A 15,431-nucleotide genomic window follows, 5' to 3' on the forward strand; every position below is an offset into this window, starting at 1 on the left:
ATGTTAGAGACTGTGTGGTGTATTGTGGATATATTATAGACTGTGTGGTGTATTGTGTTCATAGTGGATATGTTATACTATGAGGTGTATTGTAGCTATTTGCAGGCAGAATGTTTCAGTGGTTCTAGTCTGGTACTGAAACTCTCCTCCTGGACTCTCAGCTTCTCTGTGAATTCAGCCTGTAACAACACAAGAGGAAAGCCATTGATAATAGTTTGGATAATTACTCATTATTTACCACATGAAGAGTGTTTCAACGTTGTCATCCAAAAGACCATTGTATATCCCTGACTCCGTGTATTCCCCCTGGCTCCGTGTATTCCCCCTGGCTCCGTGTATTCCCCCTGGCTCCGTGTACTCCCCCTGGCTCCGTGTATTCCCCCTGTCTCCATGTATCCCTGAGCGTGCCGGTCAGCGTGACGGTCGGTCAGTCAGTATACAACATAGTCAGTCAGTGTGTCAGTATACAACATAGACAGTCAGTCAGTATACAACATAGACAGTCAGTCAGTCAGTATACAACATAGACAGTCAGTCAGTATACAACATAGACAGTCAGTCAGTCAGTATACAACATAGACAGTCAGTCAGTATGTTAGTGTGTCAGTCAGTATGTCAGTCAGTATGTCAGTCAGTATGTCAGTCAGTATACAACATAGACAGTCAGTCAGTATGTCAGTGTGTCAGTCAGTATGTCAGTCAGTATACAACATAGACAGTCAGTCAGTATGCCAGTGTGTCAGTCAGTATGTCAGTAAGTATACAACATAGACAGTCAGTCAGTATGTCAGTCAGTATACAACATAGACAGTCAGTCAGTCAGTCAGTATGTCAGTCAGTCAGTCAGTATGTCAGTCAGTCAGTATGTCAGTCAGTATACAACATAGACAGTCAGTCAGTATGTCAGTCAGTATGTCAGTCAGTCAGTATGTCAGTCAGTCAGTATGTCAGTCAGTCAGTATGTCAGTCAGTATACAACATAGACAGTCAGCCAGTATGTCAGTCAGTATACAACATAGACAGTCAGTCAGTATGTCAGTCAGTCAGTATGTCAGTCAGTATACAACATAGACAGTCAGTCAGTATGTCAGTCAGTATGTCAGTCAGTATACAACATAGACAGTCAGTCAGTATGTCAGTCAGTATACAACATAGACAGTCAGTCAGTATGTCAGTCAGTCAGTATGTCAGTCAGTCAGTATGTCAGTCAGTATGTCAGTCAGTATACAACATAGACAGTCAGTATGTCAGTCAGTATGTCAGTATGTCAGTCAGTATACAACATAGACAGTCAGTCAGTATGTCAGTCAGTATGTCAGTCAGTATGTCAGTCAGCCAGTATGCCAGTGTGTCAGTCAGTATGTCAGTCAGTATACAACATAGACAGTCAGTCAGTATGTCAGTCAGTATGTCAGTCAGTATGTCAGTCAGTATGTCAGTATGTCAGTCAGTATACAACATAGACAGTCAGTACGTCAGTCAGTATGTCAGTATGTCAGTCAGTATGTCAGTCAGTATACAACATAGACAGTCAGTATGTCAGTCAGTATGTCAGTATGTCAGTCAGTATACAACATAGACAGTCAGTCAGTATGTCAGTCAGTATGTCAGTCAGCCAGTATGCCAGTGTGTCAGTCAGTCAGTCAGTATAAAACATAGACAGTCAGCCAGTATGCCAGTGTGTCAGTCAGTCAGTCAGTATACAACATAGACAGTCAGTCAGTATGTCAGTCAGTATGTCAGTCAGTATGTCAGTCAGTATACAACATAGACAGTCAGCCAGTATGCCAGTGGGTGGGTGGGTCGGTCGGGAACAATGATCAAATTCAACTGTACGAAACACCAGAATACATGAAGGTTGTTCATTTCAATAAAAACTAGACAACAACAGCTTTAAAGGATTCAGATTCATCATGAAATCCTACCTGTAGGGTTCCCAGCATCTCTTTGGTCAGGTCTCCCAGCACGTCTTTGACATCCTGAACGTTGTATCCTTCCAACCCTGTAGCCTTGTTCTCCTTCTCCTGCTCCAGAGCTGTTTCACCTGGTACCTCTCCATCCTCCTCCTGGCTGGTCCTCTGTCCCTGAGTCAACAGAACACCATCTATCAGACAGGCTGGTCCTCTGTCCCTGGGTCAACAGAACACCATCTATCAGACAGGCTGGTCCTCTGGGTCAACAGAACACCACCTATCAGACAGGCTGGTCCTCTGTCCCTGGGTCAACAGAACACCATCTATCAGACAGGAAGGTCCTCTGTCCCTGGGTCAACAGAACACCACCTATCAGACAGGAAGGTCCTCTGTCCCTGGGTCAACAGAACACCACCTATCAGACAGGAAGGTCCTCTGTCCCTGGGTCAACAGAACACCACCTATCAGACAGGCTGGTCCTCTGTCCCTGGGTCAACAGAACACCACCTATCAGACAGGAAGGTCCTCTGTCCCTGGGTCAACAGAACACCATCTATCAGACAGGAAGGTCCTCTGTCCCTGGGTCAACAGAACACCACCTATCAGACAGGCTGGTCCTCTGTCCCTGGGTCAACAGAACACCACCTATCAGACAGGCTGGTCCTCTGGGTCAACAGAACACCACCTATCAGACATGCTGGTCCTCTGTCCCTGGGTCAACAGATCACCACCTATCAGACAGGCTGGTCCTCTGGGTCAACAGAATACCACCTATCAGACAGGCTGGTCCTCTGGGTCAACAGAACACCACCTATCAGACAGGCTGGTCTTCTGGGTCAACAGAACACCACCTATCAGACAGGCTGGTCCTCTGGGTCAACAGAACACCACCTATCAGACATGCTGGTCCTCTGTCCCTGGGTCAACAGAACACCACCTATCAGACAGGCTGGTCCTCTGCCCTGGGTCAACAGAACACCACCTATCAGACAGGAAGGTCCTCTGTCCCTGGGTCAACAGAACACCACCTATCAGACAGGCTGGTCCTCTGGGTCAACAGAACACCACCTATCAAACAGGCTGGTCCTCTGGGTCAACAGAACACCACCTATCAGACAGGCTGGTCCTCTGGGTCAACAGAACACCACCTATCAGACAGGCTGGTCCTCTGGGTCAACAGAACACCACCTATCAGACATGCTGGTCCTCTGTCCCTGGGTCAACAGAACACCACCTATCAGACAGGCTGGTCCTCTGTCCCTGGGTCAACAGAACACCACCTATCAGACAGGAAGGTCCTCTGTCCCTGGGTCAACAGAACACCACCTATCAGACAGGCTGGTCCTCTGGGTCAACAGAACACCACCTATCAAACAGGCTGGTCCTCTGGGTCAACAGAACACCACCTATCAGACAGGCTGGTCCTCTGGGTCAACAGAACACCACCTATCAGACAGGCTGGTCCTCTGGGTCAACAGAACACCACCTATCAGACATGCTGGTCCTCTGTCCCTGGGTCAACAGAACACCACCTATCAGACAGGCTGGTCCTGTCCCTGGGTCAACAGAACACCATCTATCAGACAGGCTGGTCCTCTGTCCCTGGGTCAACAGAACACCACCTATCAGACAGGAAGGTCCTCTGTCCCTGGGTCAACAGAACACCATCTATCAGACAGGCTGGTCCTCTGGGTCAACAGAACACCACCTATCAGACAGGCTGGTCCTCTGTCCCTGGGTCAACAGAACACCACCTATCAGACAGGCTGGTCCTCTGGGTCAACAGAACACCACCTATCAGACAGGCTGGTCCTCTGTCCCTGGGTCAACAGAAAACCACCTGTCAGACAGGCTGGTCCTCTGGGTCAACAGAACACCACCTATCAGACATGCTGGTCCTCTGTCCCTGGGTCAACAGAACACCACCTATCAGACAGGCTGGTCCTCTGTCCCTGGGTCAACAGAACACCACCTATCAGACAGGAAGGTCCTCTGTCCCTGGGTCAACAGAACACCACCTATCAGACAGGCTGGTCCTCTGGGTCAACAGAACACCACCTATCAGACAGGCTGGTCCTCTGGGTCAACAGAACACCACCTATCAGACAGGCTGGTCCTCTGTCCCTGGGTCAACAGAACACCACCTATCAGACAGGCTGGTCCTCTGTCCCTGGGTCAGTATCAGACATTCTGTTGCTACATGTTCAAATCAACCGTTATGGTATTTAACTACAATCTCCTACCCTTACATTCTGTTGCTACATGTTCAAATCAACCGTTATGGTATGTACTAGTAGTAGTGGTAACACATTGATCAGTCATAAAGTCAAGCTTCAGTTCTCAGTGAAGAGGTCTTCAACAGTGTGACAGCACCCACCTGTGGTCTTATGGGAAATAGCAGGATCACTGACTTGGAATAGGAGTTTTGGAATAGGAGTGACACTAACTCAGAAATAATACACAATAATACAATCTGTATTATTTATTAATCTACTTGTCTTTTAAATCCAGATAGTACACGAAAATATAAAAACATCAGCTGTGAGAAGTAACCTAAGCAGAGCCCATGGTAGAGTCAATTACAGTACCTCTTCCTGCTGTTAAACAGGAGTCATGTAATGAGGCAGTCATCAGTAGTCCTACAGTACCTCTTCCTGCTGTTCAACAGGAGTCACGTAATGAGGTAGTCATCAGTATTTCTACAATACAGTACCTCTTCATGCTGTTCAACAGGAGTCATGTAATGAGGTAGTCATCAGTAGTCCTACAGTACAGTACCTCTTCCTGCTGTTCAACAGGAGTCATGTAATGAGGTAGTCATCAGTAGTCCTACAGTACAGTACCTCTTCCTGCTGTTCAACAGGAGTCACGTAATGAGGTAGTCATCAGTATTTCTACAATACAGTACCTCTTCATGCTGTTCAACAGGAGTCATGTAATTAGGTAGTCATCAGTAGTCCTACAGTACAGTACCTCTTCATGCTGTTCAACAGGAGTTATGTAATGAGGTTGTCATCAGTAGTCCTACAGTACAGTACCTCTTCATGCTGTTCAACAGGAGTCATGTAATGAGGTAGTCATCAATAGTCCTACAGTACAGTACCTCTTCATGCTGTTCAACAGGAGTTATGTAATGAGGTAGTCATCAGTAGTTCTACAGTACAGTACAGTACCTCTTCCTGCTGTTCAACAGGAGTCATGTAATGAGGTAGTCATCAGTAGTCCTACAGTACAGTACCTCTTCCTGCTGTTCAACAGGAGTCATGTAATGAGGTAGTCATCAGTAGTCCTACAGTACAGTACCTCTTCCTGCTGTTCAACAGGAGTCATGTAATGAGGTAGTCATCAGTAGTCCTACAGTACAGTACCTCTTCCTGCTGTTCAACAGGAGTCATGTAATGGAGGTAGTCATCAGTAGTCCTACAGTACAGTACCTCTTCCTGCTGTTCAACAGGAGTCATGTAATGGAGATAGTCATCAGTAGTCCTACAGTACAGTACCTCTTCCTGCTGTTCAACAGGAGTCATGTAATGGAGGTAGTCATCAGTAGTCCTACAGTACAGTACCTCTTCCTGCTGTTCAACAGGAGTCATGTAATGAGGTAGTCATCAGTAGTCCTACAGTACAGTACAGTACCTCTTCCTGCTGTTCAACAGGAGTCATGTAATGGAGGTAGTCATCAGTAGTCCTACAGTACAGTACCTCTTCCTGCTGTTCAACAGGAGTCATGTAATGGAGGTAGTCATCAGTAGTCCTACAGTACAGTACCTCTTCCTGCTGTTCAACAGGAGTCATGTAATGGAGGTAGTCATCAGTAGTCCTACAGTACAGTACCTCTTCCTGCTGTTCAACAGGAGTCATGTAATGGAGGTAGTCATCAGTAGTCCTACAGTACAGTACCTCTTCCTGCTGTTCAACAGGAGTCATGTAATGGAGGTAGTCATCAGTAGTCCTACAGTACAGTACCTCTTCCTGCTGTTCAACAGGAGTCATGTAATGAGGTGGTCATCAGTAGTCCTACAGTACAGTACCTCTTCCTGCTGTTCAACAGGAGTCATGTAATGGAGGTAGTCATCAGTAGTCCTACAGTACAGTACAGTACCTCTTCCTGCTGTTCAACAGGAGTCATGTAATGGAGGTAGTCATCAGTATTCATGCCTTCCTCCAGTGGGGCTACAAAGTCTGCTGAGCTGATCACCTCTATGGTCCTCTGGAATACAGTAAGTCAGGAAACAGAGGTTGTAGTCTCACCCATGATCTTACAGTAGAATATGTTGGATGTTTGCCTTCACATTTGTGAATATATTAAGAAAAGGATCATATTAACTGGTGACAGACCTTGTTAAGGTATCAATGGGAAATCAAACAGACTCATTCATAATAGCTCCAAACTGTCAGGGATGAATCACTATACTACAGCTCGATCTGGGAATGATGAGTAGTTTATTATGTCACATCCTGGAATGTTGCAGCTCCTAGAAAAGAGCTCTGGTTGAACAAATCAATTTAATGGGCTCTGATATTATAGGCTCCATAAATGCTGTGATAATGAGATCCAATGTTATTATAGGCTCCATACATGCTGTGATAATGAGATCCAATGTTATTATAGGCTCCATACATGCTGTGATAATGAGATCTAATGTTATTATAGGCTCCATACATGCTGTGATAATGAGATATGTTATTATAGGCTCCATACATGCTGTGATAGTGATATCTAATGTTATTATAGGCTCCATACATGTTGTGATAATGATATCTAATGTTATTATAGGCTCCATACATGTTATGATAATGAGATCTGATGTTATTATAGGCTCCATACATGTTGTGATAATGAGATCTGATGTTATTATAGGCTCCATACATGTTGTGATAATGAGATCTGATGTTATTATAGGCTCCATACATGCTGTGATAATGAGATCTAATGTTATTATAGGCTCCATACATGTTGTGATAATGATATCTAATGTTATTATAGGCTCCATACATGTTGTGATAATGAGATCTGATGTTATTATAGGCTCCATACATGTTGTGATAATGAGATCTGATGTTATTATAGGCTCCATACATGCTGTGATAATGATATCTAATGTTATTATAGGCTCCATACATGCTGTGATAATGAGATGTTATTATAGGCTCCATACATGCTGTGATAATGAGATCTGATGTTATTATAGGCTCCATACATGCTGTGATAATGAGATCCAATGTTATTATAGGCTCCATACATGCTGTGATAATGAGATCTAATGTTATTATAGGCTCCATACATGCTGTGATAATGAGATACGTTATTATAGGCTCCATACATGCTGTGATAGTGATATCTAATGTTATTATAGGCTCCATACATGTTGTGATAATGATATCTAATGTTATTATAGGCTCCATACATGTTATGATAATGAGATCTGATGTTATTATAGGCTCCATACATGTTGTGATAATGAGATCTGATGTTATTATAGGCTCCATACATGTTGTGATAATGAGATCTGATGTTATTATAGGCTCCATACATGCTGTGATAATGAGATCTAATGTTATTATAGGCTCCATACATGTTGTGATAATGATATCTAATGTTATTATAGGCTCCATACATGTTGTGATAATGAGATCTGATGTTATTATAGGCTCCATACATGTTGTGATAATGAGATCTGATGTTATTATAGGCTCCATACATGCTGTGATAATGATATCTAATGTTATTATAGGCTCCATACATGCTGTGATAATGAGATGTTATTATAGGCTCCATACATGCTGTGATAATGAGATCTGATGTTATTATAGGCTCCATACATGCTGTGATAATGAGATCCAATGTTATTATAGGCTCCATACATGCTGTGATAATGAGATCTAATGTTATTATAGGCTCCATACATGCTGTGATAATGAGATACGTTATTATAGGCTCCATACATGCTGTGATAGTGATATCTAATGTTATTATAGGCTCCATACATGTTGTGATAATGATATCTAATGTTATTATAGGCTCCATACATGTTGTGATAATGAGATCTGATGTTATTATAGGCTCCATACATGTTGTGATAATGAGATCTGATGTTATTATAGGCTCCATACATGCTGTGATAATGAGATCTAATGTTATTATAGGCTCCATACATGTTGTGATAATGATATCTAATGTTATTATAGGCTCCATACATGTTGTGATAATGAGATCTGATGTTATTATAGGCTCCATACATGTTGTGATAATGAGATCTGATGTTATTATAGGCTCCATACATGCTGTGATAATGAGATATGTTATTATAGGCTCCATACATGCTGTGATAATGAGATCTGATGTTATTATAGGCTCCATACATGCTGTGATAATGAGATCTGATGTTATTATAGGCTCCATACATGCTGTGATAATGAGATCTGATGTTATTATAGGCTCCATACATGCTGTGATAATGAGATCTGATGTTATTATAGGCTCCATACATGCTGTGATAATGAGATCTGATGTTATTATAGGCTCCATACATGCTGTGATAATGAGATCTAATGTTATTATAGGCTCCATACATGTTGTGATAATGAGATCTAATGTTATTATAGGCTCCATACATGTTGTGATAATGAGATCTGATGTTATTATAGGCTCCATACATGCTGTGATAATGAGATCTAATGTTATTATAGGCTCCATACATGCTGTGATAATGAGATCTGATGTTATTATAAGCTCCATACATGCTGTGATAATGAGATCTGATGTTATTATAGGCTCCATACATGCTGTGATAATGAGATCTGATGTTATTATAGGCTCCATACATGCTGTGATAATGAGATCTAATGTTATTATAGGCTCCATACATGTTGTGATAATGAGATCTAATGTTATTATAGGCTCCATACATGTTGTGATAATGAGATCTGATGTTATTATAGGCTCCATACATGCTGTGATAATGAGATCTGATGTTATTATAGGCTCCATACATGCTGTGATAATGAGATCTAATGTTATTATAGGCTCCATACATGTTGTGATAATGAGATCTAATGTTATTATAGGCTCCATACATGTTGTGAGAGGAACAGAGTGAACTGTTGTGATTGACTTTTGTTTCAGCACAGTACATGCAGTATAGGGCCAGTACATTTACAGTAAAGTGGTTCCACTAGTTTGACTTCTCCTGATGGTGAGTTAGACAGAGATGACAGATAAATGTCCTGATGGTGAGTTAGTCAGAGATGACAGATAAATGGTTAGGGACAATGACAGGAAAGGACTCTTTATGGTCACTGACCTTCCAAGTTTTTAATTTTTTAAAATTTTTATTTCACCTTTATTTAACCAGGTAGGCTAGTTGAGAACAAGTTCTCATTTGCAACTGCGACCTGGCCAAGATAAAGCATAGCAGTGTGAACAGACAACACAGAGTTACACATGGAGTAAACAATTAACAAGTCAATAACACAGTAGAAAAAAAAGGGGAGTCTATATACATTGTGTGCAAAAGGCATGAGGAGGTAGGCGAATAATTACAATTTTGCAGATTAACAACACTGGAGTGATAAATGATCAGATGGTTATGTACAGGTAGAGATATTGGTGTGCAAAAGAGCAGAAAAGTAAATAAATAAAAACAGTATGGGATGAGGTAGGTAAAAATGGGTGGGCTGTTCACCGATAGACTATGTACAGCTGCAGCGCTCGGTTAGCTGCTCAGATAGCAGATGTTTGAAGTTGGTGAGGGAGATAAAAGTCTCCAACTTCAGCGATTTTTGCAATTCGTTCCAGTCACAGGCAGCAGAGAACTGGAACGAAAGGCGGCCAAATGAGGTGTTGGCTTTAGGGATGATCAGTGAGATACACCTGCTGGAGCGCGTGCTACGGATGGGTGTTGCCATCGTGACCAGTGAACTGAGATAAGGCAGAGCTTTACCTAGCATGGACTTGTAGATGACCTGGAGCCAGTGGGTCTGGCGACGAATATGTAGCGAGGGCCAGCCGACTAGAGCATACAAGTCGCAGTGGTGGGTGGTATAAGGTGCTTTAGTGACAAAACGGATGGCACTGTGATAAACTGCATCCAGTTTGCTGAGTAGAGTGTTGGAAGCAATTTTGTAGATGACATCGCCGAAGTCGAGGATCGGTAGGATAGTCAGTTTTACTAGGGTAAATTTGGCGGCGTGAGTGAAGGAGGCTTTGTTGCGGAATAGAAAGCCGACTCTTGATTTGATTTTCGATTGGAGATGTTAGATATGAGTCTGGAAGGAGAGTTTGCAGTCTAGCCAGACACCTAGGTACTTATAGATGTCCACATATTCAAGGTCGGAACCATCCAGGGTGGTGATGCTGGTCAGGCGTGCGGGTGCAGGCAGCGAACGGTTGAAAAGCATGCATTTGGTTTTACTAGCGTTTAAGAGCAGTTGGAGGCCACGGAAGGAGTGTTGTATGGCAAAGAAGCTCGTTTGGAGGTTAGATAGCACAGTGTCCAAGGACGGGCCGGAAGTATATAGAATGGTGTCGTCTGCGTAGAGGTGGATCAGGGAATCGCCCGCAGCAAGAGCAACATCATTGATATATACAGAGAAAAGAGTCGGCCCGAGGATTGAACCCTGTGGCACCCCCATAGAGACTGCCAGAGGACCGGACAGCATGCCCTCCGATTTGACACACTGAACTCTGTCTGCAAAGTAATTGGTGAACCAGGCAAGGCAGTCATCCGAAAAACCGAGGCTACTGAGTCTGCCGATAAGAATATGGTGATTGACAGAGTCGAAAGCCTTGGCAAGGTCAATGAAGACGGCTGCACAGTACTGTCTTTTATCGATGGCGGTTATGATATCGTTTAGTACCTTGAGCGTGGCTGAGGTGCACCCGTGACCGGCTCGGAAACCAGATTGCACAGCGGAGAAGGTACGGTGGGATTCGAGATGGTCAGTGACCTGTTTGTTGACTTGGCTTTCGAAGACCTTAGATAGGCAGGGCAGGATGGATATAGGTCTGTAACAGTTTGGGTCCAGGGTGTCTCCCCCTTTGAAGAGGGGGATGACTGAGGCAGCTTTCCAATCCTTGGGGATCTCAGACGATATGAAAGAGAGGTTGAACAGGCTGGTAATAGGGGTTGCGACAATGGCGGCGGATAGTTTCAGAAATAGAGGGTCCAGATTGTCAAGCCCAGCTGATTTGTACGGGTCCAGGTTTTGCAGCTCTTTCAGAACATCTGCTATTTGGATTTGGGTAAAGGAGAACCTGGAGAGGCTTGAGCGAGTAGCTGCGGGGGGGGGGGGGGCGGAGCTGTTGGCCGAGGTTGGAGTAGAAGTTACTCACTAGCTTCCTTAAGGAAACCTCAACATACATACGGACACAATGACGCAGGCAGTCTCACCTTCTTCCCAAGGAGCAGCTCCTCTCTAGGTTGGCTGAAGAGAAACTCATAGAGTTGGTAGTTCTGAAAGAGACTATAGTAAAACAGGTGAACCAAGATAAGTAACCAACAGACCAGAACTTCAACATCCCCTATGAGGGTCACTGCTCTGAATGGATTATCACCAGGTAAGTAAGGACAGTGTTCATGTGATATTAATCATGTAGGCCTTACTAAAAAAGGCTAACAGAGAAGAGTCTTGCTACCTGCACTTCAGGTAGTCAGTGATGGACATGGCCTGCTCAGCATCAAACAGTGAGTCAACCTCTGGAGAAGGAGACTGGCGCGTTCCTGATATCATCTTGGCAAACTCATTCAGGTTATCAACAAACGGCATCTGCTTCTCTGGGACATTGAGGACAGATATTAGCCACAGCCAGTCCATATTGACGTTAGCCATAAGAATCTGACTGGACGTTCATTACTTCTCTCTCTGAGGCAGGAACGGTGCCATGCCAAGATCAGGACAGGAAAGAGTGTGATATGTGTCTCGGAAAACATACCTTAATCCAAGGATGGGAGATGGCGCTGTATTCCTAATTATCCCAACGGACAAATCGAGAAGATTGAAATACTGCTAGTTTTTAATGAAACTGCCATTTGTCAGCATGCTAGGCTAGCTAATGCTAAAGCAACCCATTAGATTCGACAACACTTTCGTTAGATACTCACCACAACGCATTGCATTTTAATGGAATTCAATGGGCATTGAATATAGCATTAGCTAGCCTAGCATGCTGACAAAATGGCTTTCAATGCTGACAAAAAGGGTTTCATTAAAAACTAGCAGTATTTCAATCTTCTCGATTTGTCCGTTGGGATAATTAGGAATACAGCGCCATCTCCCATTCATGGATTGAGGAACGTTGTCCGAGCCATATCTCGCGCCGGCTCCGTGGTTTCCACAATCTGGCAGAGCACCACTCAGCTAGAGAGAGAAGTATTACACGTCTGGTTGGATTCTTATGGCTATATTGATGAATTCCACAACAAACACAGTCCCTAATGAAGGTCTTGATGATTAGGTGGTGAACACACAGTCCCTAATGAAGGTCTTGATGATTAGGTGAACACACAGTCCCTAATGAAGGTCTTGATGATTATCTTGATGATTAGGTGAACACACAGTCCCTAATAAAGGGCAAAATGAGTAGAATTGCCTGAAATTAGTTATACATTGCTCAGTCTTCCCTCCATGACTCTGTTCCATGGCAAAATGAGTAGAATTGCAGGAAACTTGCTTTCAAACGGCAACATTATCTCAAATTGTGAAGTTTTGAAGGAAATTAACTATTTTCTTCACTCTGCTGTCATGAAGGGGGCAACTTAGAAATTCTCGCAGGGTGGGGTGGGACCCCAACTAAATGTTACTTAGGGCAAACAAAAAGGCTGTCTGCATGTGTGGGTATAGATGTGTATATGCAGGCCTGCGAGCCACTGTGGCCGGTCATGATGAGTTCAGATTTTGTGTCCCACACCCCAAGTTTCTCCATCCCTGGTTGGGGCACACTCGTGGTAACAAATCAAAATTATAGGTTGCGGCCTCCCGGGTGGCGCAGTGGTTAAGGGCGCTGTACTGCAGCGCCAGCTGTGCCACCAGAGATTCGTGCCCAGGCTCTGTCTTAACCGGCCACGACCGGGAGGTCCGTGGGGCGACGCACAATTGGCCTAGGTCGTCCGGGTTAGGGAGGGCTTGGCCGGTAGGGATATCCTTGCCTCATCGCGCACCAGCGACTCCTGTGGCGGGCCGGGCGCAGTGGTTGCCAGGTGCACGGTGTTTCCTCCGACACATTGGTGCGGCTGGCTTCCGGGTTGGATGCGCGCTGTGTTAAGAAGCAGTGCGGCTTGGTTTGGATTGTGTATCAGAGGACACATGACTTTCAACCTTCGTCTCTCCCAAGCCCATACGGGAGTTGTAGCGATGAGACAAGATACTGCTAATTGGATACCACGAAATTGGTAAAATAAAAAAATAATAGGTTGCACAGTAAATTACTCATCTCATACTTTATTCTATACTATTCTACGGTATCTCATTAACTTAATAATGTTTACATATCTTGCATTTCTCATCTCATATGTACATATTTCTCATCTCATATGTACATATGAGATGAGAAATGCAAGACATACTCTATCTTAGTCCGTTCCGCTCTGACATCACTTGTCCTTTACTTAGATTTGTGTGTATTGGGTTTATGTTGTGTAATTTGTTAAATATTACGGCACTGTCGGAGCTAGAAGCACAAGCGTTTCGCTACACCCGCAATAACATCTGCTAATTTTATTTATTTTTTATTTTACCTTTATTTAAATAGGCAAGTCAGTTAAGAACAAATTCTTATTTTCAATGACGGCCTTGGAACAGTGGGTTAACTGCCTTGTTCAGGGGCAGAACGACAGATTTGTAACTTGTCAGCTCGGGGATTCGATCTGTGACGTATAAAATTTGATTTGATACTGTCTGTTACCTATAAATCCTCTGACTTACCACTGATATTGTCCAGTAACAATTGCAGTAGAGCCATGATGAATGAGATCTGTTGACAGGTGTAGTTCATCTCCCTGGTCCACCAGAAGCCAGAGACAAAGTAGTCCAACAGGGAAGCCTCCTTCAGACACGTCTGGTAGTTCTTCAAACCAAGTATTTCTTCAAACTGGCTGTTGTAAAACAAAAGGTTGGCATACATGAAACACTTCCAAATAAACTGGCCAGTAGGCCTATATATCCTCGTTACTTACAATTGCACTTGTTCCACTGTCAAATCCAACAGCGTGTTGATTTGTTCATGGGAAATAAGTTTCCATTGAGGGTTGGCTTTTTCAGCATAATTTTCCTGTATTAATTGGATTCAGAACACAAGTTGAGTTTGGTTAGCAGGCCAAACTAGGTTAGCTCTGGCTATGATAACAGTTTGTCAAATAATAACCAGACAAATGATATAGTAAATATTTAAAATAATATTCAATATTAATAGGGTTTTAACATATCTTCCTACTTTGGACGCAACGTCATTTCTATCGTTTGCATTTTTATCCGCTGATTTGTTGCTTTGTTTCCCTTTTGCAGACATGTTTTAGTCACCGGCGTTACCATGGCAACATGTCCACAGTGGACGGGCGGTGAGCTTCCGGTCCGGGTGATGAGCTTCCGGGCGGTGAGCTTCTGGGCAGTCTGGTCTATCGAGATGGATAAAGCTGATTCTAGAATCGCAGTGTTGTCAACTTAGCGAGTATTCAGACCCCTCTAGCGACAAATAAAAATAAATAAAAAAGCGAACCGCCAATAGCTACTTTCCATACTGAGGAGTTGGCAACACTGTGTTAGATCTGTCTAGTCAACCTGTAACCAGTGCGGTCCGGAGCGCCGTACTGGTACTTCTAATTTTGGCCGAATAGCATACCGTCTCCTCTATAAAACAAAGTCAATGAAAGTACAGTATGAAGAGGCGCAGAAGCTGCTTCTCCAATAGAAAACCAGGCGTTGACATGGTGACTGGCTGAACTCATGGGTAGAGATATGTCTTCGGGTTAACGGTTGTCTCGCACCGAACTTTTTGATGAAAATGAAAACGTGTAATTTCTCTCTTTCACTTGGTTGGAGTAATAACATGTTCAGCTACTTAAGACACTAGCTTAAATCTATGTTGTGCTTTTAGATTTCGAGAAATTATCAAACAAGAATGAAGGCGGGATCTGCAATGAAGAGTGGACATTAATTTCCTGATTCAGCTTCGTACAAATGTATTTGCTTTAGGGTTGCTTTCCAAACACTTAAACGACACCCCCTGTCCCCTCAGCCCTCAAATTAAGTGGACGCTTCTGATAACGTTTCATAACGTCTGACGAGTATACACTTGCAGGGCGAAGGAGGCAGGAATGATTTTTAAAAAATGGACCGGCCTTTCCCGGAAAGGTGTCACTCGTTCGTTCCGCGACGATTGTGCTTTCAGCCACCGGTAGTTTATGGGTGCTTTACATACGCTACAGTCAATTATGATTGCATGTCTACTTATATTAACTATATCATTATTAATATACGCCTACTGTATGATACCTAGCAAATTAACTAACGTTAGCCTGCCTA

The 15,431-nt window shown here is 43.5% G+C and overlaps 1 protein-coding gene across 1 annotated transcript; it reads right to left on the minus strand.

Moving 5' to 3' along the window:
• Positions 1–95: 95 nt before the first annotated feature.
• LOC139381687 (ciliary-associated calcium-binding coiled-coil protein 1-like) lies at positions 96–14,418 on the minus strand. The gene is made up of 8 exons (XM_071125387.1): positions 14,344–14,418; positions 14,087–14,181; positions 13,836–14,005; positions 11,551–11,689; positions 11,306–11,378; positions 6,016–6,123; positions 1,926–2,084; positions 96–179 (listed from the first exon to the last, which is right to left on the minus strand). The coding sequence occupies exons 1-8, from the start codon at positions 14,416–14,418 to the stop codon at positions 96–98; spliced, it is 903 nt and encodes a 300-aa protein (XP_070981488.1).
• Positions 14,419–15,431: the final 1,013 nt, after the last annotated feature.

This window comes from Oncorhynchus clarkii, chromosome 23 (assembly GCF_045791955.1).
Source record: "Oncorhynchus clarkii lewisi isolate Uvic-CL-2024 chromosome 23, UVic_Ocla_1.0, whole genome shotgun sequence".
NCBI classification, from domain to species: Eukaryota; Metazoa; Chordata; class Actinopteri; order Salmoniformes; family Salmonidae; genus Oncorhynchus; species Oncorhynchus clarkii.